The sequence below is a fragment of the Ammodytes marinus genome (genome assembly GCF_949987685.1).
Source record: "Ammodytes marinus genome assembly, chromosome: 13".
In the NCBI taxonomy this organism is placed as follows: Eukaryota; Metazoa; Chordata; class Actinopteri; order Uranoscopiformes; family Ammodytidae; genus Ammodytes; species Ammodytes marinus.
This window is the reverse complement of record NC_137217.1, coordinates 9432369-9460287: the sequence shown is the minus strand read 5'-3', so window position 1 is coordinate 9460287 and position 27919 is coordinate 9432369. Positions and strand designations below refer to the sequence as shown.

Below are 27919 nucleotides of genomic sequence, written 5' to 3'. Positions count from 1 at the left end.
TGGGAAATGGGGGGGGGGGAGCTTTAGGAAGCTGACTAGTTCCTGTTGACCCTGAATTGTGTCTCACCAGCGACTCACTCTTTCTTAACAGCAGCAGGAGTGACATCTGATTGGATGGTTGACTGAGACAATTTCACAGGGAGCTAATATTCAGCACTCAGGCGTATAATTCAGAACAGCCAAACAGGCAATGACTTCAGCTTGAGACCTGAACTTTGTTGATCAAAGACTGAAATGGAAGCATGATTCAGGCCGATTCATTACATAACGTTAACAGCTACGCCTCCTAATCGGCCTAACGAAGCGTGCAAAAAACTAGAGCCAAAGTTTTCATTTGAAGGCTGCTGAGGTTATAAAAACACTCGTGAAGGAGAACCGGGAGAGGATGGAAAACTTGTGGAGAGGGTAGATACGAGTGTGAAATATGTGGTTTGAGGAGATGGATGTTAGATCTCCAAAAGGGGCTGATCGCTAATCTGGGTTTTTTGAAGACTTCCAGATGTGGGATTTCTGGAGTGTGCACAGAGGCAGGGGGGAGTCCCACCGAGGAATCAATCCAAATTCTACTCTGATTTGAAGCTGATAGAAGATTAAATAGATCATACTACGTCATAGCAGTGGCTGTGTGTGTGTGTGTGTGTGTGTGTGTGTTTCTGTGTGTGTGTGTGTGTGTGTGTGTGTGTGTGTGTGTGTGTGTGTGTGTGTGTGTGTGTATGTATTTGGATGTGAGCCTCACCTGTCCAGCTCATCTTTCTTCATGTCGTAGTTCTTCTGCACTCGGAGCAGCTGGACGTCCTGTGTGATGAAGCAGGGAGGCAGCAGGCCATGGGTCCCTGTCTGGAGACGCTCCTCCAGTGAGAAGGCCATGCCCTGTGAACACACACACACACACACACAAACCAGCTCTATTAACCTCCACTATCCAAAGGGATATCCACAGCACACAAAGACAAAACAGATATTAAACCTTCCTCAACCATAGTTTAGGAGGAGAAAGACATATGCAGTAATTCCCCGCAGTGTTTTTCCCAGCTAAGATTGTGTCCGAGACTGTGACCTTCCATGCAGAGAAGAAGGGTAGCTTGATATAAATCACAGAACTGTGCAGTTCTACAGAATCAGATTTTAGGAGAATCGACCACTTTAAAACAGAATGTTGTGGTGTCTCTGTAAAGTTGTAAAACAAAGAGATTCGTAGCACGATCGATTACACACATTTCGGAATCTATTTCCATGGTAATGGATGACAAACCTTTCAAGTTTGGCTGTTGTCATTTATTGCTTTCACCACTAGTTATGTATCCAATGTGGTCATGCTATTCCCTGAGGTTTCTTGTGCTTTTTAATGTGAACGAACTGCAACAAATTAAATTAATATTTCAACATTCTGGGATGCAGCTACTGCCAGGAGACAGTAAGATTGGGTACACATAAAGACTGGAAACGGGGGGGAATTTGGTAGCGCTGTATCCAGTAAAATGGATCACCTCAAATACTTAAAGCTATAGTCAGGAGACAGGAACTTTTTCATAGAAATGTATTTATTTTATCACAACAGAGAAAAGACAACTGTGGCGTTTCGCTTTGTAGATGAACAAGACTGGCACAAAAAGCGCCCACAAAATATTTCAGTTGTTGATTCTAATGGTTTAAAAAAAAATTGACATACAGAAGGAATATTATCTGTGCATGATCACCAAAGGCTAACGTCATGTAGATCAGCCAACATGAAATAAAATAAAACAACATCTTTTTGGGTCAAATATATTTAATTTGCTCCTAGTAAAGTGAACCTAATCATGGCCCATCTTATTGCACACTTGGTATTTCCCCCCTGGCTCAGCTAGGCTCTGAAAACTTTGAACATCTAACAATTGCCTATTTAGAAAAGATATTCACCAATCTTTTCTGTTCAAGCATTCCTGAGTGATGAGAGAGAAAGTGGTGTGTCAAACGTGTCCTCCTATAAGCTGGGATTGTTTGTCCTCAGAGGGGCTCAGAGGGGCTCCCCCATCAGCCCGTGTGTGTTCAGAGGGGCCGCTGCTGGCTCACATTCTCCTGTGATGTCCACAATCCCCAGCGCACATCCTCAAAAACAACACAGCCACCAAACACAAGCAGGCCCTGCCTCACTTTGACCTTTACTTTCATCTTGCTCACCCCCCCCTGACCCCTGAACGGCAAAATTGAAAAACACACACACACACACACACATGTTTAGTGCCAAGGTTTTAACCCCGATGAGTTTGACCTCTGACCTTTGAGGAGATTCCAAAGAGGAGGTGGTGTTATGTGTTGGTGTGACGGTGTGAGAATGCGGTACTCCACCTTTAATGTCTGAGGAGAGATGTAGCTGGAGTCAGCAATTCTGTAAAACGCTTGTTGTCAAAATCACTTTTTATCACATATGGTGCCTGCGCGTACTGTGTGTATGCGCTGAAAAATAAAATCCAGTATTAATACACAGCCTAGGCTCTGTAAATCGGTATGTTGCTAGCTAAGGTGGGCACCCTCTGTTTACATACCCTTTGTTTACATTTCTGTTTAAAGAGCCTTGGTGTATTTACACCATATTTTCTTTCAGGGCACAGCACACACACACAATACGTACAGGTATACCTGATCGTGAGGAGATATTCACTAATAATAACAAAAAGTGATTTGGATAACAAGCAGTCTACACAATTTCTGACTCAACCTTTAAATGGGGAGATATGTCCCCGAATCACCCAGAACAAGCATTCAGTCCATATTTAAAATGGAAACGTCCTTTTCTTCTATTCTCTACAAATGATAATGAAAGTGTGATATATGATACAGTATGGTGGGCGTTTGCATTTCCTCTCCATCCCCGGCCTCATCACGCCAGCTACTGTTGCCGACTGGTGAGACCTTCCCAGTTAACATCTCTGATTTTGGATCTGGTCCACGCCACCTCCATTTACAGCCTTTTCCAGGCTGCCGGCACTTTGCTGCGTATCTGGTTGTGTTAAAACAGTTCTGAGGTCGTAATAAAAAATGTGCCTCATCGCACGAGACAAACGCGGCTAGAGGGAAGTAGAAAAGCATCTGACACAGAGAGAGGCCTTTGGATAAAGAATTTGGTCTTGACGTCAGAGGAGCCGACGGCACTGACCGCAGACACGCTTCCAAATCTCATTAGTCTTACATTTTGTGAAATAAAGAGAAAGCGGACCTCTTTCAAACTGTTGATTTTAGATCTCAGTGATTTTCAAAGGTAATGATTCCAGAATGGAGGGAATGAGGGTGAAGGAAACAAGTAAAAACACACCATTTCCTTTTTGGCATAACGTCTAAAAAATATGGTTTTGTGTTTGCACACGGTCTAAGCTCTCAGTTTGAGGAATTACATGCATTACATAAGTTAACATCGAGCGTCGTATTCATCAATCCATACAAATGATGTCAGTTATTGAGGTGACTGATAATCCTCCGAGCAAGACTAAATTAATGCCACAGTTATTTCAGATGCTAAAGTAGGCCTACAGGTGCCGATCCATCCGTCGTTCGCCATGATTGGCGCAGTCTGTACTTAGCGGCCCTAAAATAGACAGAAGCAGCTCTGAATTACAGCCTTACCCAATTATCAAAATAAGATTCTTCTGTGTTGCAGTGAGCCAGCTGTTCACTTGAGACTCCAGACTGTGTGTGTGTGTGTGTGTGTGTGTGTGTGTGTGTGTGTGTGTGTGTGTGTGTGTGTGTGTGTGTGTGTGTGTGTGTGTGGAGCAGCAGCTGGCCCACAATGCAGCGCTCCTCTGCCATAGCTGACCATGCGAGAAATAGGCGAGAACGGGAAAATAATCTTAAAATACATGAGGCAAACTGAGCTTAATACACTCAACAAAAATATAAACGCAACACTTTTGTTTTTGCTCCCATTTTTCATGAGGTGGACTTAAAGATCTAAAATTCATTCCAGATACACAATTGTACCATTTCTCTCACAAATCTGTCTAAATGTGTGATAGTGAGCACTTCTGCTTTGCTGAGATAATCCATCCCACCTCACAGGTGTGCCACATCAAGATGCTGATCTGACATCATGATTAGTGCACAGGTGTGCCTTAGACTGTTCACAATAAAAGCCCACTCTGAAATGTGCATTTTTTTGCTTTATTGGGGGTCTGGGGACTCAGAACCAGTCAGTATCTGGTGTGACCACCATTTGCCTCATGCAGTGCAACACATCTTCTTCGCATAGAGTTTATCAGATTGTCAATTGTGGCCTGTGGAATGTTGGTCCACTCCTCTTCAATGGCTGTGCGAAGTTGCTGGAGACGGCTTATGGTGGAGAAATGAACATTCAATGCACGAGCAACAGATCTGGTTGACATTCCTGCTGTCAGCATGCCAATTGCACTCTCCCTCAATGCTTGTGGCATCTGTGGCATTTTGCTGTGAGACAAAACTGCACATTTCAGGGTGGCCTTTTATTGTGGACAGTCTAAGGCACACCTGTGCACTAATCATGATGTCAGATCAGCATCTTGATGTGGCACACTTGTGAGGTGGGATGGATTATCTCAGCAAAGCAGAAGTGCTCACTATCACACATTTAGACAGATTTGTGAACAATGTTTGAGAGAAATGGTAACATTGTGTATCTGGAATGAATTTTAGATCTTTAAGTCCATCTCGTGAAAAATGGGAGCAAAAACAAAAGTGTTGCGTTTATATTTTTGTTGAGTGTATGAGGCTGTAAAATAAATAACACTCCTCGCACAGACTACCGCCGCTCTCTCATCAGTGGTCACCGATGTTATCGTCAGCAACGTGCTTTCAAAGTATGAAAAGTGAAAGCATCCCCAGTGAGTGTTTTAACATTATGTATGTCTGAGTCATTCATTTAGGATTTGACTAGAATACAGCATTTCAGCATATTTAGATATTATTTACCACTCGTAAGAAAGATTAAGAACGCCTTAACCGATTTACACACAAATGATTTGTAACTTGCAGACATGCAAATCTTTGTTCAAGCATCAGCTGCTCTCTTTTTTTAACTTCTGACTATTTGAAGGTCATTTCACCCTTCCTTTAGGAGAAATTGGCCTTTTCGACAACTCTTTTCCCATGGGTTTGAATTGCGATTCTATTGCATTTGTATTCAATTCGTATTTTGTAAATATTTGTGTGTATTTTGCTATTAAAATGTCACATATTATGCTCATTTCCAGGTTGTAACCAAGCCCCAACCACAGCGATTTCTACCAGCATCCAAAGCGGAAGTGAAAAACATTGCAGTAGCTTCCGGTGGCCACTACGAGGTGGTACCAAAAGTGAGCAATTTTTCTTTGACTCACTTGTTAAACAGGCCGTTTTCACAGTCGTATTGAATCTATTTACGGCCTGGTCCAAAAAAACATTCTAGTCCGTTAGGTCTTATCTCCATGACAACACAGAGGGGTGAATTTTTTTCTAGCAGACTAGTTTTTTTATTCTTTTGGAGGTTAACATTTATGAATAATTAGGGGCGCGATCACCTTCCAAAGAAGCCTACCGTGCTCTGATTGGCCCTGAATGGTCATAAGGGGGAGGGAAATCTGACTGGGGTTTTGAACATTGATTTTCAAAGAGGTCGAGATGGAGAAAAAGAGAGCGAGAGTTGTTTTCTCTCATACTTTGGGCGTCTCTAGACACACCGGGACCGATAATAATGTTGAAAGGTGACCTTTAAACAGCTGTATTCTATTACACTGATTGATATATTGCCAACGAATATTAAATTAACTTCAAAGAAAAATAAATTACACACACCAATATAGTGATACCCCACATCACACTGCTGGTCTCAATCTATTAATCAATCACTCACTTTACTTTATTAGGTGCAATGGTGCAATACAATGTATTAAGCAAAGCCAGCCAGTGAGAATGAAAAGACCCATGAAGGTACTATGGCTCATTAAGAATAAATCACCACACAGCTCTGTGGGCCGTCAAAGGCTGCCAGTGTCACATGTGAAATAGATACCATCCATAGAGTTGGGCCGCAAAACGACTAATTAACATCCCTAACAAAGCAGCAGGCAGCATGGCTGTCCAGAGGGGGAAACCCTGCCCTGTAGAGTGACTTTATGATTGAAGACATGACTGGTTGGTTCAGGGCCTGGCCCAAGAGAAGAGCAGAGGGTGTGGGTCTCATGGTTAGAAAGATTAGCAGTGCACGGTTCGTAGACTTTGGCCGTGGAAAGCGTGGGAACCGTCGACACCAGTTTTGACGTTTCTTTGACTTTTGACTCGAGTGTTGGCCTTGCGACGCCCTTGTCCCCAGTGTCTAAATAGAGCTGCCAATCTCTGCAATCCCAAGGTCTTTCAGTCAATGTGTCCGTCAGTCTTAAGGCATCAGGGAAGGACATTGTCCTGACATAGGCCAGGGTCAATACAATGCAAGAATGGTGATCCAAGAATGGTGAGCTTTCATCTCACAGTTTAAAAAAAGTGAAGACAGCTCCAACATCTCCAACTTTCCGCTCATACAAACTTCTGAATCCTTGTTAAGTCTGTTATGAGTCCCTGGGCGGCTCGTAAGTCAGAACTGTGAAACTGATATGAACCAAAAGCATGCAAACAGATGATTCAAAGGTTTATCAATTATAAATAGAATTGTCAGCAAATGTCAACATTTTCCATAATTGTATTTTTTGTGATTTTTGCTTTTCAAAACCAAATAATTGCTAAACATACTGTACACACATACTGTACACACAAACACAAACACACACACACACACACACACACACACACACACACACACAGCATCCCTATGTTTGTTTGTCTGAAATGCTGCTGTAACGTCTCTCCCCTGAGGAGAACCCTAAACTGGGCTGGGCAGGATAAACCCCAGAAAGCTTCCACATGTCCCTGACCACATCTGAAGTGCCCGCACCCTGTGCCAACACATGCCATGCCCGCAGCTCCATGTTCCAGAAGCCGCGGTAGCAACCCAAAGCTGTAATCTGCCCACTGGCCAGTGCCACCCTTTAACCTCGGACTGCTGCCATGCTGCCGCCCCCAAAAAGTTTGGCCGGGGAGGAAACAGCCAATTAGTTCACCAGATGTTCAAACAAGAAAGATGAAAGTACATGTTCTGTGAGACTGATAAAATGCCTTCTATGAGTCGGTGCTGCCCCAGGGAGTTCAAAGGGTGGGCTTGTTGCAACATTCTTTAGAGTAGAGGGTTAGAAACTTAAACATCCTGGTAGTACCTCATTCTTTTCATTTCCATCTACCACAACCACACAGAGACAGACTCCCTTGATTACAGTGAGAGTTTTTCTCTAGTTAAATTCCCCAATGAAACCGTTTGGTTTAGTTCACCCACAGGATAGGCTCCTTAACTCAATAACACTGTTCCTCAACTTTTCTCCTTAGAAATATGTTTTATGCTTCCTGTGTGCAAAAGCATCATGGGAATCGGATGCAAAACTCTCTACACTGTACGGATGCTGCAGTCAGATCTTATCGGTTGCACATGCAGTTCTGTTCATTTTACTGCAATGGGTAATACCAAGGCTGCATTGTTCACTCTCTCAGTGTTTCCAAGTGCAAATCGTCCAAACCTATTTCCAATGCAACCTTGGGAATTGTTGGGCTACCTTAAAGGAATATGAAAGAAGAAAATATAGTGATAAGGCACAGAACATTCTCTAAACAATGTTTTTAAACACAATGCAATAATATGAAATCATGTTTTCCTTCAGCTGTAACCTTTCCCTGCTTTTTATTTTTATACTAAAATATGGGTTTGTGACTCGCTATGAAACCAAATAACTGGTTTAGATGGACAATTCTGTCTACATGCTGACATTGAAAAAAAGTTGAACCGAAACACTTAAAACCCTCAAATAGCCTTCCCACTTTCCGGGAAAGAAAATTGAAAATGATGTCATTCCACAGAAAGCAAATGATTGATCATTGCGGGGGGGGGGAGCCTTTCTTGTTCACAGTTCTCTAACCATCGGACAAATCCCAATTCCAAATAAGAATCTAGCCTCCTTTTTCCTTTTCCCTGTGTGTTCTCTGAGCTGCAGTTTCAATTCAAACAAGCCCCATTCAGAGAGACCTGAGCCTGACACGATAGGGAGGCCTTCCTCTATTGAGCCTCTCTCAACCACAGTCGCGGATCAGACACGCAGACAAAAGCCAGCAGGCCTTCGACAGGGAGAGGGCTCAAATGTTTGGCACCCAGATACGGCCCTGGCAGAGACGTGTGTGGCCACAGAGCACTCCTCTATTCTCTCACTGTGTGGGAGAGGGAGCGCTATTCTTTTCACAAGAGGCAGAGCGAGAGCATGGCCTTCTTGTGTGACTCGTTTATCAGTAAAAAACCCACTTGCTGAAAGTGATGTATAGCGATGGCCATCTTCACCCCGCTTCCCCTCCTTTATCTGTCTGGCATTCATGTTGCATTGGTGCCACTTAAACTCTTTTTAAAATGTTTGTATCAAAGTCGAACTCAGGGCAACCATATTTATGAGACGTCTGAATATAGAGTGCACCAGATTGTTGATGTGATCTGCAGAACAGTGACAAAGTGAATGCATTGGGCAAGCGCATTATATTAAAATCAGTCACACTGAAACGCAATACAGGAGGTTCAAAAGGTGTTAATTACATTTGGAAATGCAGTTAATTATTTCTGGCAGGCTACGTGATACTTTTGTGTCCAAATAGTTAAATGCAGTGTTTTGGGTTCTCAAACAATTCATTCCAGCACATGCCCTGCAACACAATGATGTTGCAGTGCATGACTTTGACGTGTTTTTACCTAAATAATTAATGATTTAAAAATAAATTTCACTGCATCTAAGGGCAAACTGAGCAGGGGTGAAACCATGAGACAGGGTAGCACGGCATACACACAAAAACAGACACGCACATACACACAGACACACACACACACTGACAGACAAAGTTCAGATCTAAGAAAAAAATCCTTTCCTTTCAGATCCTCTGCCATAGAGGGAATTGCACTGGGGCGTTTGATTGGGCTGTTACAAGTCTGTCACAAGTCCATGGTTGAGTCAAAGTCAAGCTGCAAGTGTGTTTCGGTTCGTCAACTTATGTTTTAAAGTCATCACTTGAAGTCCACACCTCTGCTAGAAAAAGTTTTAAATTCAAGACCACAGCAAGCTTTGTATACAAAACAGTTTAGTAACCTTGTCATCAACCTAAATCTAAAGGGTGGATTTGTTCCATGTTAAGCTGGTTTACAAGCTTACTCATAGTGGGTCAGAAGAGTAATGGTACTATATTTGGCATTGTGTGTCCACTTGGAGGGTAGAGAGTGGAAACCTTTGGTGTTGGCGGTCCAATATAGAACTTCTCCTGCGGCTGCCAGAATAAAAGTTGATCTTGAATAAACCTAAAATGAAACTGTGGGGGGCTGACATTTTGCGTAACGTTCGACAGGACTGTGAGAAAGCCATCTCCGGCGGTTGACTCCTTCGCCCACACTGTTGTTGCACCATAGACCAGTGAAGCTGGACTCACTTCTGCTGGTGATGTCACGCTCTCCTCAAAAAACCCTACACAACCTCTCTCAGCAGCTGAGCAAACAGGGAACAGAGGCGTGTGGAGGTTCTTCCCATAAACACCGCCACCAGCAGCACCATCTACTCTACCCCGCTATTACCGCCACGTGTTAACCCTAACCCCGCACCGACACTCCTGCATTTAAAGGTGGAGTTAACGATTCTGGAGAACTTTTGCTTTGAATATCGCTTTTTGTCAAAATCTGTGAATATCTCCTCACAGTCCGCTACATGTCCGTACTGTGTGTGCGCTTTTTTTGTTTGTTGGGGGGGGCGTTAATACACAGCCTAGGCTCTGTAAACTGGTATGTAAACAAAGAGGGCCCACCGTAGCTAGCAACATTCCTGTTAACAGAGCCTAGGCTGTGTATTAAGACTGGAAATTTTTTTCAGCGTAGGCTACATGTAGCAGATCGTGAGTATATTCCCTGATTTTGACAAGCATTCTCAAGAATTGCTGACTCCACCTTTAAGATGTGCATGATACAGATGAGAAGCATTTAAATTAATCCCATCAGCTGTTACATTCAGTGAAAAATAATGATATACAGTATGCAAGATAAGGAAACAGATGGGGATTAGGACTTGGTCTGAAAGTAAAGAGGTTTCGTGCATTGAGTGTTCAGACATGCCCACATAAACATCTGTATTCTGAATGAGATATGTGCCCCAGACATGCACAGTAAGCCTGTTTGATAAACCAAAAGCCCATGCATGGGACTGGTGAATATCCAGAGTCAGAAAGTGAATTAGGAACTTGCTATCACAGAAGGCCTCCTGATGAGTTCACTGGTTTGGCCGGCGGTGACCCACACAGTGGGGAGACTCCTGCCAACAGCTGGAGGAAAGACTGAGTCATATGCCATATGAGTCTCTCCACTCTAGTGTTTATAAACACACACACGCATACATCTATGCATGCACACGTAGACACAATGCACAAATTGTGATCTTATCTTAATAAACAGACGCCGACGTATATGCATGCAGACACTAAGTGTACACACTAGTTATTTACACTCTATTGTGCTTTGTAAACAGCATCCCTATCCTCTGATTCAGGACGTAACAAAAGATGAGCTGAGAGTATTTAATGGAGAAGACCCACACTCCACGACGTCCCTACTGTCCAGCAGCCCACCATGGCCTCCTCTTGTTGTAATAGTAATAATAATAGAGGCATGTGTGTCTAGACGCTGTAAAAACAGCCAGCAGGCGCAGGAGAGTGGATAGCCCGGCGGAATGACAAGATTTATCCCATAGTTATCATAGGAGGGATTAGAAGATATAATTCAAAGGTGAGGGGAACTGCCGACGTAAGAGTGACAAAAACAAAGAAAAGAGCGGGAAAGATAAAAAGAGGTGGGATGGCTCTTTGATGAAGGTCAAAGACAAACTGAGCAGGCCACCAACAGCTCTGGTTATTAGCTCACTGGACCACTCAGACCAGGGCCAGTATTAGCAGCTCTTTCAGGCAGTGATCAGCCAACCGACCGGGCTCGTAATAGAACAGCAAAACCACCAGACCACTCACCACTGCCACCACCACTACACTCACTAGCCTCTCTCTGGTGCTGCCACGTATAGAGACAAAGAGAAAAGAGTGGTACTGGAGAGTCAGTTGGAGGCTGTTACCTGCTCAGCTATGGTTTGAGCTGTGAGCAGAGGACTCGTTTAAGGCGAGATAATGCAGGTAAAATTGTGAACTTATCATATGGATATCATGAAACTTTGCCAGGTTGATTTCTTACATCAAACTACATATTAGTAGCCAGTTTGTTCCACAGTTTTTACAGAAAAGATTTTGGATACAGCTTTTTTTCCATGTAATAAGTCAAACATAATTCATACAGGTCACAAAAATGCATTTTCGGAAGAACAGAATGTATCATAAAACAAAAGTGTTTTTTGCCTGCAGTGTCTCGTCTAGAAGCTGCACTAAGGCAAGATTGTTTGGTGCTCTTCCATCCCAGCACATTCCAAATATGTATCCGTCACAAAGTGAGGTCACTAGTCAGGAATCTTCCCAGAACACAGATTAAAGTAAGCACCTTAACCATAGAGAGACCACACTTGTTAATAATGGTTGAAACTCCCACACAGGAGACGCACACGTGATATATGGGTCTCTTTTCTTTAACCTGGGCTGAACTCGGCACTACGAAGCTGTGCACATGTTCCTGAAATCATGTCATGGGGTTTTTTTGCTTTGTACGTCGCATGTCATCACACGGCGAGATTGTATCATGCGAGCTGATTAAAGAGCTTGTTCCAGACCTCTGAATCGCCAACCAGATCACTGATTTAAATAGGTCTGGTGCTGTTCCCACTCACAGCTGTTTCCACTCTGTTTCAGTTGAAGGGACAATCAGAGTGTAGCAGGCAGGTTAACAAATGGGGACATCTTTGTTACTAAACATAGCTAGTAGTTATCTACCTAGCTAGATACATTCAATGTCCACACAGATGTTAATACGTTGGATGCAAAGATAAATTTGACTTTCAATAATCACCATAGTTCTCAGTTAGAGTAAAGCAGCCTACAGGAATCAGCTGAAAATGCCATTAACAGGATGAATGTATCTCTTGCTACTGATGTGTGATAACCAGCTCAAAGCCAAAATATTGGTGTTGGCCTGCAGAATAGGAAAAGAAAAGGAAATTCTGTCAAGCTCTTAAGGATACAGAAAGAGAGTAAGAAAGCAGGTGTTAAACCTCTATAGTGCACAGGCTGAAGTAGTTTCCGGTGCACCGTGGGCGATCTACAAAACCCACTTTGGTGATGTGTTCACTTACCTTTTATATTAAAGGGCGTAAGTGTGTGTTGGAGGACTGATAAAACCATAGGAAATGTGGGAGCGAAGGACAAAATGAATGCATTCATTCATGACTGTGTGTGTGCATGCTCTCGCTCTCAGCGTTTGATATGCAAGAAGCCATGAATCTGGATGGATGTGGGTACTGGACTGGGTCTTGTCCAACATAAATAGTGACCCTCATGTTCAAACTGTTGACCGATCCCATTTAACAACCCAGTCTAACCCAGAAATGTTTGTCCTCCTCACTGCAGTCCTCCAAAGAAACGCCTTTGAAAGACAGGAGAGGAAAGTGTTCTGTGTGGTTGCATGGCTGCCGTCAATCATTTTGCATTGACTGATGGGATATCCCTCACACTATGGGGGTTCTCAAGATCAGTGTTGGTGTCAATCATTCCAATTATACACACGTATGGAGTATGCCAACGGATGTTCTTGGGTTTCGACAGGGCAAGATTCTTCAGGTTTCGTGGGAAAACTAAAACCACATCTTTTTGAAAAAGAGCAACAGTTATTGGCCCCATGCTTCACAGGAATGCATTTCCTGATTTTGAGGAAATAAGTCCAATGGCATCAGTGCCCTCATTGTTCCAAATGGCCATAGCAGTCATCCTACACTATATAAATGCTATAGGCATCGGCAATCAAGTGGAAACAGAAGCAACATTAGATGGCAATCATTCCTGGAACGGAGTCATCCTGCTGTGGCTACAGAGCAGCTCCCATATGGCCTCACACAGGCAACACTCATTGAATAAAAAGTTAATGAATAAAATTAGGGAATAAATCTTCAGAAGGGAAATATTTTGGTTTCCCTAAATAAATTGGTACAATTCTCTCTGCCTGGTATAACAGCCAAACAATATGAAGAGGATGAGGCAAACATTTCTGAGAAGAATTAACTGTGAATGCCTGAGTTACACCATGTAACATTTTCATTTGTTGGAAGTCTGCATTTAATAAACTTGTAATTTAATAGAAGAGGGATTTGCTTTTTTGGTAGCACAGCAGCAGCCAGGATTTCGTGCTCCTGGAGTGAGTGGAGGTTAAGTCATTTCCTGAAGAACAGTAACCTGGCTACCTCTTGATGGACCTGGCCTCACTATCTACTTGTGCTGCCCTTGTACTGTTGTCAAACAGCTTTATCAAATTCATGGCTTTATCAAGCAGTGCTGAATTCTCCGACCCACTATCCCTACTGATGTCCACTGCTTACAGTGTCTGGCTGGTCTCATATGAGTTTATGTCTACGTCGGAGAAAAGCATGTCAAATAAAATCGTCAGCATGTCAATTTTGCTTTGGAAATATCTCAACCCGGGATTCCTATGGCACACAAGCAAGGAAAGCACGTCAGTTTGTTTAGTGGAGCAGGTGAGCACATGGCTAACAAAACGCCTGTTAAGCTTAGAGAATGTACACAACGTGTCAGAAGAGTCCTAAAAGTCCATTCAGGGTTAGAGACTTGCTTGACACATTTCAGTCCAAGCTAATCTTGTCACACCAAATGGTAATCATTACATTCTGAAGATCAAGAGAGAGACAGGTTAGAAACTCCGAAGCAGGGATATGTTGACAATGAAGGTCAAAGACGTACTTGTGCTCATTTCCCAAAGAGAGTGAGCACTGACACACATCCTCAAATCAAACAAAGAGGCCCTCTGATGACCCTTTTCTCTCTTGGGCAAACCTTAATGTCAGAGCTCCACACATGCCACAGAATCACATGCTAGCTGACCTCTGAACCGCAGACACGTTTGCCTGCTTTTCTGGTTAACAGATGACAGGTGTTCCCTTTAAAAAAACACCACTGTGACACCTCACTCTCTTTCAATTGGTGGTCATGATGATAGGGCACCTGACCCTCCGCTAAGAAACTTGTCACAGGCTCGCCGAAGAGTGCTGACCATTTTATGAAAGCCAATTTGAGGACCTTAAAGATGTTTGTCATTCTAAAGTAAGAATTATGGTTTTCTTAAATGATCCTAATTGTACGGAGTGTAAATGAGGAGTATTTATGAACTGCCTGCAGGTGTTGCATTGAAGAATGGAAAACTCCAGCACAGCCTGGTGCACATTAGTTAGCATGTGCATCCATGTATGCATGACTGCATGTGCACATATTTGCGCGTCTCAAAGAGAGGGAGTGCGAGAGAGTGTGTGTCCATTTGGAATACTGAGAGGAACTTTGAGACACCCCAGAGCTACCATGAGTTGGGTCTTCACTGTGTTAAATGGGAAGTTCCCACTCTGTTGGAAATTCCATAAGAGACAGCCATAATGAATCTCCTGTGAAGGCTTCATGGTAAACCAAACATTAGCTCAAGTACCATAAAGACCACCACATGAAAGGAGAAGTGACATTTTGGTTTCTGCTATTCATTTAACATCCTTAACCTACTTGAATGTCTATGAGCAGACATGATGAATATGGTGATTAAGTGAAGTGCTACTTTTCAACCTAAGACCCGTTAGAGAAACTTGTTATTCTGCTAATGGATATACTGTAGGCTTATTGTATGGGAATACAAGACATATATATTCTATAGTAGACAATGTAATAACTCAGCAACAACTGACTTTCAATAACAAATGTGCACCATTCATCTAAAATGATGTGATGTTATTACATGAGGAAATAATTACACTAAAACGTTTTACTTGACCCATTTCTGAGATCAAATATTAAATTTGGCGATACTGATTAAAAGTGCTACAAGGAACTTTTAAATATTTCTGAAACAGTCTCACTTTCCTTCTGATGATCATAAATGACATGTAACCGCAAACGAGTCCATCAGTGCAAATAATGCTATTTCTATATAGTTTTTCTTGATGCCTTTGTAATGGGTCCCTCACCCTGGAATAGTAAAAAACACTACCGCTTTTGTCCAAAGGGGGTGCAAGACTTAACAAAAGTTCCTCAGAGCACCTTTAAACAGTGGAACCTACCTATTAATCTGAAAATGAGCAGGTTCATAAAGGGGCAGTACAAGCATTAACTCAGTGACCAGCACTTTGTGGCAGTATTGGATTTTTAGCCATGGTCGCAGTTTAGGGATCATAATGTTGGTTGGTCAATCCGACGCTTAACTATTGGAATGTTGCCGTGACATTTTGCACATCGATCAAGTTTTTACATGATATAGGGCTAATGGCCTTAGCCTATGACCTTACCTCTAGCGCCACCAGCAGGTCCAGGTTTCCACTTACACAGTGACATATGTTCAACTTCTAATAACACTGAGATCAATCTTTGTTCAAACATTAATGGTTCCTTGATTTTAACTGTAGGGTAGGGGAGGCATGATTCTCGGCTTGGAAGTGATGTAAGCCATCATGAAAAATACAAGGAGCCTGAAGCTACATCTTCCATGACAAGGTCCTGTAGCAGACCCCTACTTTCATTTTGCTCAAATTCAAAGATTATAACATTCTGCCACAAAGAAAAAATATCTTTGCTAGGGCAGTTCTATTGTTGGGCTCGTTGGTCTAGGGGTATGATTCTCCGGGTGCCAGAGGTCCCGGGTTCAAATCCCAGACGAGCCCGGAAACGATGTGACGTCAGACACAAATTTCCTCATGAATCCAGCATAATTTGGTAAAATCTTCACAATGATATTACCTAAATATCTATGTAGAAACCAGTTGTCATTTCTCAGATTTGCAACTTCATGTACTGTTTGGTGATTTCATCCATAACAAGTCTACACCATGAGATGTATAATGGAATAAAATGACAGTGACAGTGGATTTATCATCACTCGTATTGCGACATTCCTTCTACAGCTCAATGTTTTTCCATCCCTCCCATAAGCACCTATACTGTAGTAGTCTGTATCATGAAGTAGAGCGATCAAAGACAGTTCATTATCTCCTGTCTCTGCCTCCTATTAGTAAGTAGACCATAACCTTGGCTCAGTGACAGACAGGACTGCACACTGAGCCCAATAAACCTGTCATAGGGAGAACCACACCAGACCACCTGCATAAAGTACCAGACAAATGGGACATTCAGTGCAAGATGATGGACAACAGCACTCAGGCTGATCATCATCACATAAAACCCATTGTAAAGAAAGTACATTCATCATGTCATTTTAACAAAAAAGAATGTACGAATATCACATTTAAAATGTATACCAATGTCATTAACACCTTTAGTGGGACATTTCCGGCGAAAAGGCAGATGTCAATCCTGTTATGCTAGCAAGCTAGAAAGTGGTGGTACCATGGCTTCAAAGTCGGAAACCTGTTCGACTGGATATACATTGACAGGTCATACCAGAATCTCTGCTGTGGCTCAAAAACTGACCTCGGGGGAGCTGGTCAAACACTGACTTTTCTTTATTACAATGATTGTTTAGGGGTGTCCAGATAAAAGTTGGATGTCACATTGAAAATTTACAAAATCTTTAAATCATTTGTAAAGCAGAATGGAAACACCACCTCCATGTACAGACTCAAATGCAGGTCCTTGTGAGTTCAACAAATATTTGTATCCAAGTGAGTACAGTTGTGTTTTAGGGCTTATCATTGACAAGATGTACACTTTGCAACAGTCACACAATGGCTAATCTCAATCTACTTCTGAAGATATGATAACCTTCAGCAAAAGGTCACATGACACTAAATGCTTAAAGGCAAACGACATTGAACAAAAACCAATGTCAGACAATGAAGCGTAATTTCCTTCTTGAAGTAGAATGATCTGCTTAATTCTAATTTAACGGCATAATTTGAAGCTAAATTATTGGTCAATGTCAATAATTTTTGCCTATATAAGATCTCACCTGTCAGTATTAGAGTGAAACTAAAGAGTACCATGTTGCCCTATTGTGTCCAAATCCTGCATATTTTCTCAGCAACAGGGCAGATCCCCCCCCCATCTGTTTCCTGCTATAATAGCAGCCTCAGCAGCCCTTTAAATCCATCCTTTCCTCTCAGGAGGAAGAGAAAGAGCACACATCAGCTCCAACAGCATGACTAAGCTTTCCCCAATGCATGCCTCCAAACAAATGTGCCGTGTAGGACCTACATGTGCACTCTCATTCCCAAACTAATGCGGTCATTAGCAGGCCGAGGACTAGGGCACTCAAAACTTTGTTCAGAGGGCCAAGCACATTAATCAGAAAGATAACCAGTGTTTTGTCTATCAACATGTCTGCACTGTGCTAATAATGCTGTTTGAGTGCGGAGAGAAAGCATGCTTGAGGCAGTAATAGAGCTTGCTGTGCTGGCTTGTTAAGCCTCATTTCATATGTTTGGTTTGGGGAAAAATAATTAACCCCCTAGCTCACTGTCTGTTTGTGTCTCGTTCTTGAAAACTAGATAAATTGTCTGTTGTTGCAGTCCTACTGTGTGGTTATCAGGAGTTCAATGACAACAGGAAATATATAAGGAGGGTCTTTTTTTGCAGATTATTCTTTTCCTGGAAAAAAGGGACCCTGTCGATTCTGGAGGTGAGCAAAGAAGATAAACAATACACTATTTTAAGAGAGAACATTTCTTGTTATTTTATGGTTAAAGAAATCTATATTGCCCGTCCTTGTTGTGTTCAAGGCTAGGATAGAGGGCTAAGATAGAAAGAGACTATAGGTCATGGGAACTTGTTACCTAACGGGTAAACACACAAGAAAAGGAGTTTAAAGCTTTGTCTTCACCAGCACCTATTACAAAGCTTTCAAGACTGACTTCAACAGAGCATCTCTTGTCCAAATCTGCCATTAGACAGCAGACAGCAACCCAGACCACTAATTTACTTCTCACTTTCATGAGTCATGATCCCCACCTAGCAACACCAACTGAAAGGAGTGTCTTAAATTCCTTATCCTGAGCAAATATGCAAAGCGAAGAGCTCCTTAAATCAGGAGGTGTCAACTTGTGAATGCACAGACACGCTTGTTGGTCAAACAGCCTTGAAAACCGAGCCGCTGACTGTTGACTCAGGGAGGGCAGCCTTGAGGGAGGTGGAGGTAGCGGACATGCAGGGTTCTTCAAACGCAGCCAATCCCCTTGAGGAAGTCTTTTCATGCTCCACAGTCCAGGTCCCTTAGGAGCCTGAGTGTTGCCAGGAAAGTGTCCAAGACTCCAAAGAAATTGGCAACTCTGTTAAGCCTTGGACTCCAAATATTCATTGTGGAGCTTCTGCATTTATTGGCCATGTTAAGGGGATGGTATGGCCTCAATAGCCATGTCTGACTTTACAGGTGTTGGTGTGTCTGTCTTGATAATAACTCATCATGCAGTCCAGATATGTTAATTTTTTGGAGTGACAACCAAGGAACCCTAATATAAAAAAAAACATATCAGGAAGCAAAATTCTTGGGACTTACACGAGTACAAACAACTAACAAACAAAGCTACATCTGATGGATGCCACTGCAATCAAGTGTTCACTGTCTGGACCATCTTAATAGCACAGGGAGTTTCAATTAATTAATCTCCTTTTTGTCCCACAAAGAGCCAATTCTATATCGGCGTCTGTCTCAAAATATCTGTCTAACTCCGTAGTTAAAACCGACAGGAATAACAGTCAGGTGAATTACCCCACACGCCTCTGTGACTTCACATGTCAAGATAATGCTTTCAGTGGGCCCCACTCAAATGTGTTTTTCTATAATCACTTCTAATTTCTGTGATGACATAAAAAGTATTCTGACCAAATGACCAGCTACATGGCAGCTGATTCTCTAAGTGCACCAAGACAGCAACAAGGTGGAGGCAAAGAACTTGTCTGCACAAAGCAAATATCACTGCTGTAAAAACACAGTCGCCAGTACGGCTGTATGTAATGCTCAGTAGTAAAGGCAAACACATCTAATAGGCTACGAATGCTTACTCCATTTCGGACCTACCTCAAAAGGTCAGTACAGTCGCGTTTGCTCGCTAAAGATTGCAAATTGTATGAGTATCTCAAAGTCAATAAAAGATGGGTTTTACGTTAAAAAAAAAGTGCCTGGATTTACTTTGCCCCAGTAAGTAAATCCAGTGATTGTAGCAATTCCAATAGAATGAATTTGCAGAAGTCCATTAATCAACACACCGTTAAATATGACCTAACTTAGAAAATCTAGGAAATCAATTGCCTTGAAAAAGTTAAGTATAACTATTAATCTCAGTCGAACTTTGTTTACTTTATTGTTAAGTTTTGCACAGGATCGGTCTCAATAATAGCCATCTTTCTAACCTGAGAAAACCATGTGTACGTAAAGGTAATGTATCCACCATGTTGTTGCAGAATGTTGAAACAAAATACTGCCTTTAAATTCTTGCTGCCGCATCTTTTTTTAAGACATGGCAAGACCTCCAGCACTCCAATATAACAGACAAAAGCAGCATTGATGAGGAGAGGAGGGGAAGAAGACAGGAGGGCTGAAAGAGGCTTGAGATGAGCTTCATAGGAAGGTGATGAGGCTCAGACTGTCTCCCTCTCTCGCTGTCTGGACAAGTTAATGGCTTCTCCGTTGTGCTCACATGAATGAGGACCGTCTGACAAAAAACACTAAAGTGAGCTGAGGAGGTTGAGCTATTGAGAAGGAACTGCTGCTGAATTAACGCGTTGTGTGTGCATGTGTGTGTGCAGAGACAGTTGAATTGACAGAGCAGATCATATTACACTCACTTGATATGAGCCAGACCTGAAGAAAACAATAATAAAAGCACTTACGGGGCCACAGGTTAACAACCTAGTTTGACACGTGTGTGTGTGTGTGTGTGTGTGTGTGTGTGTGTGTGTGTGTGTGTGTGTGTGTGTGTGTGTGTGTGTGTGTGTGTGTGTGTGTGTGTGTGTGTGTGTGTGTGTGTGTGTGTGTGTGTGTGTGTGTGTGTGTGTGTGTGTGTGTGTGTGTGTGTGTGTGTGTGTGTGTGTGTGTGTGTGTGTCAGAGTTGGGGCAGGTTACTGGAGGGGAACGAGGGAGCACTTTCTCTCTGTCTAGCTGATCCACTCCAGTCCATCAGAGGAATGTCTGGTCCCCAGCAATGCGCGCGGTCAACCTGAAACACCTGACCACACCTGGGCCAACCCAGACACTCATGCTTCTTTTACCTGTGGTGCACCTAGGGAAAGGGACTGACAAGTATAGATACTCTGCACAAAGTCTGAACAGAGAAAGGGTTGTCCCATTTTCACCGCTCAGTTAAACCAGGCCTTGTAATCTGACTGCCGACATCGTCAAGTTTAACCTCTCATAACCACTGTCATGATCCACCTGCAGACAGCCTAAAATATACACCTGCAAACCAGTCTTTTTGCCTTTCTGGGTTTGCTGTCCTTTCGTCCAGGCCATTCTTGTGAGCTCAGTATCTCAGGCTTTGAGGGATTGTCTTCAAAGTCTGCACAAAGGTCAACTCTGACTAACAGATATAGGGCCACAAGCACTAAAGGATTGCGACGATCACTCCTAGTCCTGCAGGTGTTTCCCCCTTGGCGGCGGGCCTGCGCAATCACTCAAGTAAACGCAAACCGAGAACAAACTGCGCCCATCTGCCAAACTCTGAGGCTCTCTCTCTCTTAGCAGTGTTAACATAATGATAGTGGCTTTTGAAACTGGCGCCTGAGTTCAGAAAAATCCCAAGAAGCAGCCACGAACTGTTTCAGTTGTTGATTCTACTGCTAAGAAAAAACATGGACGTACAGCAAAAGGTATACAATCCATGCACGATTACTTAGGGCTTACCTCATGTAGATGAACCGTCAGTGTTGTAGAAAATGACTCATAATTTGTCATGGGGGCAACAGAAAAAACGCACTGTAGCTTTGACCTCGAAAATCTAATCAGTTCATAACTGATTAGATTTTAGAGGTCATAGGTCAAAGATCACTTTGAGGGAATTTCATAAAAGGATAAACTGATTACAATTAAGATGTCAAAGGTTAGCGTTACTGTTACCTCGCGTATTCGGAGCCCAATATCTCATAAACCCTGACGGATTTTACTCAAATTTGGCACAAACTCACACATAGACTCAAAGATGAAATCTTCTGATTTTGAAAGTCTAAGGTCAAGGTCTCTGTGACATTCGGTATTGTGAACCCAATATCTCAAGAACGCTTTGAGGGATTTTGTCTATTCTGATTTATGAACTGATTAGATTTTGGAGGTCAAATGTTAATGCGATCACACACCAGTGACCTTCTACCATATTGTAGCTTCTTTGGAGCTTACACTTCTTTAATACATTGCCTACCACCAGGGGTGGAACCCCTAAAATGACCTATGACCTGAAAAGGCATATGCAGTCTAACATATAGGTGTCCATCCTTTTATGCTAGCATGCTGGGAAGTGGTGATAACATGACTTCAAAGTCGGCATGCTAGCATAACAGGAATGACACATACCTGTTCGGCTGGATGTGCATTTTCAGGTCATACCAGAATATCTGCTGTGGCTCAAGAATTTAAACTATGGGAACTCGTCAAACGCGGCTAAAATCGCCCCTGGACAACGGTATTGTGAGCTGAGGAACCATGCTTCACAGCCTCATGAAACTCTAGTCCTAGAATCGAGACACCTAGACAATTCATAAAATAAATCCGATGGTGTCCTGGGGTCTTTTTCCCATGAGGTTTCCAGTCAACTACGTGTCAATGCTTCCAGTCTTTATGCTAAGCTCGATAGTAGCAGCACTTTGGCTTTTTTCTTAAGATGTGACATTTGTCACAATAAGTATCACAGCTCATTGTTTACTCTGTTATCATCCAACACATTTGTGAAATCATTTACTTTAAACCAATGCTCCATCATCATAAATGTTCATCAGAGGATTTCCCCTAGGATGTGAAATGTTGATCATATGATGAATGGGCGCAAAAATTTAGAAAGATTTCCGAGGTCCATGGGAACCAGGGTCAGCAGAACAAACAAAGCATTGCTGTTATGTGTCATCACAGAGCTTTTTATAAGTCTTGACTGTGCAGAAAACAAACTGCGTCTCATGCTGACACTGTGACTCAGTGGGAATCAAAGTTCTAGAGTGCATTGGCAAAAAGTCAGGGGCCAGGTCATTTCTCACTGGCATCTTTAATCAACTGTGACATAATGCTATAAGAGAGCATACACTGTTGTAGAAGCCATATCAGGCCTTCCTTCAGACACAGTGTGGCTGGATCACATTAGATATCACACGGAAAGCAGCATAACAGTCACTGTGCAGCGGTTAACAAAGCATGACACACACCCCAAAGCAGAGGATTCAGAGGGCCACAGACACAGACATATTTCCATTTCAGAATTAAAAGCCAGGCATTTTTGTTGCCACATGTTTGTTTGTTGCTAAATTTGTTTATGTTTGTCCCGTTGAAAAGGAAAATACAAACCTGCTGAGGGTAAAATAAAGAATAAAAAACATTTCTTGGAGCAAAAGTCGTTGGGTGCAGCAGCCAAACCAGAGTGAATCTAACATCAGAGCCTAATGACTTCCAGTCTCAACCGAGGGTTATCAGGACCGTCGCCATTTGGCATACCAGCACATCCTCAGTGCCCCATCGGCCAGGGTTAGGGGTATTTAATTCTAGCCTTGCATCTGACGGGGCATCTTGCAATGTCATATGCGGAGCCTGTGGTTACAAATGGGGCATCCAATTGCAGCCCTGTCTGGGCATTGGCTCTGCATTTTATTCAGCCTTCGTAGGCTCTAATGATGCATAATGTCAGTGATTCTAAAAACCTCAATAAACACAACATTACTGTTTAGTCAAGGGGATCAATGTGAGTTTTCTTGGGATTTGGGGCTGAAAGCGTGAATGGCAGCACTATTTCTCACTTAGGGGCCTTTTTTTTTATTTGAAAGCAAAGCTTGTTTGTCTACTGTCAGTTATTGTCAGGTTGGACTATTTTTTGCAAAGGAGTAAAATGTGCACCGCCAGACAGCTGCTGTGAGACTGTAAAGCCAGCCAACAAACAGACAAGAGCTGCAGTTCTCATTCTCTCCCACCTTTCTGACTGACTGCACTTGTTACTGGCACGTTGACCTACAGTACGGCGCTGTGAATGGGCATCTGTTGGCCCGGCAGCTCAGTGCAGTGTTTGAGGTGAAACAGCATCCCTGATTGGGCTCTAAGAGCATTTTTAAAGGAGCTTGTTGTTGTTGTTGTTGTTATTCAAGGCCTCGGCAGGCGGAACCAGCGTCAGAGAGACGTAGTGGGGGCCGGGATTCACACAGATGCCTCATTAATGTGTGATCAAGCGCAGAGACAGAGGGGGTCTGTTGAGCGTGGCCAGCACTCTCTTCCTCGCCACAGAGGGCCCTTTCTGCACCTCCAAACCCCACTTCATCTCTTTATTGCACGGCGAGCACACACAAAACACACCTATAATATCCGGTTCCACCTCTGGAGTGGGCGGAGGGAGCCTTAACCAAAGACTAAGGTGAAGTTGCATGTGTGCGTGTTTGTGTGTACAACAATTTTTGTGAGAACCAATTTGAGTTTTAGACCTTAAGAGTGGGGACATTTCGCCTGATTAACACTAGGTTTTAAGGTTCAGGTATTTTGAAGTTTAGGTTAGCGTAAGGGTCGGGGTTAGTCATTTAATTTTGATGGTGGTGATTTGGGGTGGGTGTGTGTGTGTGTGTGTGTGTGTGTGCATGTGTGTGCATGTGAGGCGTAAGCATCAGCCCGGCTTGTGTAAGTAGAGTGAGAGCGGAGCGATTAAAAGGAAATGGAAGCCTTGCCGATGTGAGGACAGGCTGCTTTCAGCGCTGCGTCCCTCGGCATCAATTAGCAGGTTGTGCAGTGACTGGCTCCTGTTAGAGGTGAAGTGGGCCAGCTGAGGGAGGTAAACACGGCGTGTCCCCGGGGCCAGCTGAAATCAGAGGGAGGGCCACTATGTGCCACTGCCTGGCCCACAGAAGCCCGCCTGTACCTGGCTGCGAACACGCTTCAGCAGTCATTTCCTACCTTCTCCTCCAATTTCCTCACCCCGGTTCATGTAGGGGGCTGACAGTGGATGCTTCACCTGGCTGCATAAGAAACCCTTTTTTTTTTCTTTTTCTCCAGGCTATGACTCTAACCTGTGTGTGTGTTTGAGGGAGCCTATGTTTTGGGTGACTTTACGAGAAGGTCAGGTTGATCAGATTTAACCACCAACCAAGATTAACTAAATTTTTGCTTTGTAGCAAAGGGCACAAATAAGTGTCCTATAACAAAAATAAGGTCATTTTATATTAGCATGTCTAAAAGAGTTTTGGAATCCCCCTTTGAACAAACTGTTCTGAGTAGTGTCAAAGCAGGCTCCTCACATCCTAGTCGCTGAAAGCTTCAAGACAAGTATTTGTACTTGTGTAATTAATCTTATTAGACCACACTCCTTTTTCCAAAACAATGTTACAACACGGGTTGTGAGCTCATTTAGGATGGCCAATTTAAAAGGGGGAAGAGAAGGCCTTCTTGTAAACTGCACAACAAAGACGTGTGGCTCTCGTAACAGTCCCTCTTAACATTACTCAGAAGAAAAAAGTCAAGAAAGGAGGAGAAAAGAGCAAGAGTCGTCAAGCTTAGAATAAAATTATATGTCTGTCTCTGTGACACACGATGATTCAAAGATATTTAATCATACATTAAAGGCTCCAGATTTGAATGTCTGAGGCAATGCTCTCAACAGAGCTTTATTAAAACAGACAGACTACAGTGGGACATCCTAAGTGCTAGACCAGCAGTGCTTTCACATGAATTTAGGCCAGCATATCTGCCATCTTTAAGAGCCCTCTGGTACACTGGGTCCATTCAGGGTCCCAAAGGTGTAAATTGAGATATAAACAAACAGTTTACTGGGCCAGGTTTAAGCGCTTGAAGCTATAGGTCTCAAGTTGACCTCTATTACAAACAGCCACAGATTTTTCAAAATAAAATGTTTTAATAGAAGAAGTTAGAGAAACACAGAAGAAAACATTAAACTTCAATAAATCAAAAATTAAATGCGGTGAAATAAGTGTCAAATGGTGGCAACATTAAAATTAACATTAAAGCTAATTTTCTGGAGTCTCTAAAATGACTGAAAAATCACAGAATGACTTAAATGTACGGTGAATTCAAGAAAACCTGCTGTGCATGTTTTGTGCTATGCGCTGTGACATGCTTTAACCCTGTCCTGACCGGTTTTTCCTGTTGCTGTACAGGGAAAACAACATACATGTGTTGTTTACCTGAGGGGAAAACGTTGTTGCACTGGTAGGTCACAAACAAGATGGGTGACAAAATACGCTGTAACACCGACAGTAGGCTGAGGCAGTAACTAGCCCTTCAAGTTATCCAAAATAAATAAGTCCTTCTTTAACGTGATGGACGAGCAATATTTTTTAGCAAAGGACTCCCCCCACCCCGACCCCCTATGTCATGACTTGTATGAACCTGTGTATGACAAGCAGGGACATACAAATAACCTCACAAAAGAAGAAAGGGGAATTATTGGCAATGCTTTTGCAAGTCAAACAAACAATCAGGTTGCCATAGCAAGAGCACTAACACAAGCAGCATGTGGCACTCTCAGGAGAGGAGCCATTACCTTGCCTAACAAACAGGTCTCTGTGCAGTCACCCATTCAGCAGCCCCTCACTCCACAGTCACTGGCCTGTTTGAACCTCACTGTCTCACTTATCAGCTCACTGTTGACACCACCCAGGCTACAGCAGCTGCTCCAAGGGTTGCAACAGCTAACTGACTGCCACCTTTATCAGACTGGAACAGCTTTCACACTGTTGTATCTGCAAATTCATAGTGAAATAAACCAGAGAAGCTTACAGATTAGACATGGATAGGCCTTGCAGCTTGCCATGTTTTCCTGTGGCTTCCAAGAAGGGGAACATATTTGGCCAGTGAGAGTGCGGAAAGCGGCTCAGAGGAGGGGGAAAAAAGGACTCTTCAAGTGCTCTAAAATTAGTCTGACTTTGACAAAGAGCGGTCAGACTACAGTGCAAGGCACACTTGACATGAGGGCGGCCCTATACATTCAGCCTAGTTGTTTTTCAATGGTCAGTCAGCACCATGGACAGAGCCCCTAGCTGTCACCACAGCCTGACCTCTGGGGCCCCATCCCACCACACAAACCAAGAGAAAACCCTGGAAAGGCTCGAAAGCTGTCAGAGGCTCTTTTGTTAAGATTGTGAAGGGAAAAAAATACATCAGGCTAATTCAACAGCATTGAATGGTCAGAGCAATCATGTTCAAAAAATTTCAAAACCCTACAATGAAATGAGTTGTTTCTCCCATAACAGTAGCCTAGCTACCATGTAAAGTAAACCTCCTCATTTCGTGACCTCATGCATAAAGGAACTTCCAACATTGTTCCTCTATTTACTTGAAGGAGAGTGAGAGGAAACAAGCAGATATCATATGTTGTAACTTCCACTGTGAGTTCACTGCAGCCTGCCACCACAATCTGCTGAATCACACTTTGTGCTGCTTGCTGGGGGGGGGGAGACGGGCCTGGGGCAGCAATCCTTCCTTAAAAAATGAATTACTGCCAGATTGAATCCTTTGTAAAGCCAGGCGTGACGAGGCAATATAAACAAAAGCCCCCCTCTGTGTCTGTGTGTGACAACAGCGCTTGGTCTCTACGCTAAAAATAACTGCTTCTAAAGCTGATACCTAAACCTCCTGGCTAATGTTGCGTTCACGTGCTCCTCGGTGGCTCCGACAAGGCTACCTGAAATAGCCTACTTCTACGAGTATCACAATATTAAATAGGTCCAATACTCATATCATAAGTATTTAAGAAGGCTGCTGCGTATGTGGTTAGTAGAAGAGGAACACCACTGAATATGCAGCAAAATTGTGAACCTTAGAAAGCTAAATAACTTCTCAATGGTATTAGCCCTTCAGTCACTAACAGTAACTTAGCCTATTAGCAAGACGTTGTTTCACCAAAAACTCCATGACTCAAGATTTTACACAATATTCCCATCTCTTCACGGTCATATTGACACTAGAGGTTGGTTGTTGCAACTCTATTTGTATTTGTTGTAGGCCTATTCCCTACAGCCCTTAAAGGCAGCTGCTAGCTTGCCAGCCATCTCATTTGTTTTTAAACAAACTGTCTGATAACTCACACAACTGTGTCCACACTTACCTTGTTAAGGTGGGGGTCTCGGGTAACATCGCAGCCCCTCTTCTTGGTGTAAACGAAGGTTTTTCTTTTAACTTCGGACTTCTGCATCTCCGTGTTCACCGACTCCCGTCTGGCCAAACCGTGTGCCATGTTGTTGTCTCTTTAAATAGAGCAACACTGACTGTACTGTTGTGAACTCAACAAGTGGATGCGCAGCTTGAACCTCTGAGCCCTGCGACGCGTGTGCTTATGCAGCCACTCAATTAAAGAAGAGACCGTGTGTCAGTCAGTGTCACTCTCTTATCAATGAGGCTGGTTTACTGTTTCAAAAGACCTACCGAAGGACTCGATGTGCAAAGTCCCTCTGTGAAGTTGCTTAGCCTATCACCTGGCAACAGGTGCGTGGCAGTTATTGGAACATTACAGATAAAACCTAGGCTACACTTGTCTACCCTTTATGCCTTTATTATTTCCATAAGCTTCAATATTATTTAACACATTTA

General features: G+C 43.0%; 1 protein-coding gene across 1 annotated transcript in view; it reads right to left on the bottom strand.

The window, feature by feature from the left end:
* The window catches only part of me1 (malic enzyme 1, NADP(+)-dependent, cytosolic), a gene marked incomplete at its 5' end in the record, with an annotated part of 80049 nt that extends 52483 nt beyond the window's left edge, over positions 1-27566 (bottom strand). The window contains 2 exons of the mRNA XM_080040145.1: positions 737-870; positions 27438-27566. Coding sequence (XP_079896271.1) covers positions 737-870; positions 27438-27566 — 263 coding nt within the window. The remainder of the gene's footprint in view (positions 1-736; positions 871-27437) is intronic.
* Between the last annotated feature and the right edge of the window lie 353 nt (positions 27567-27919).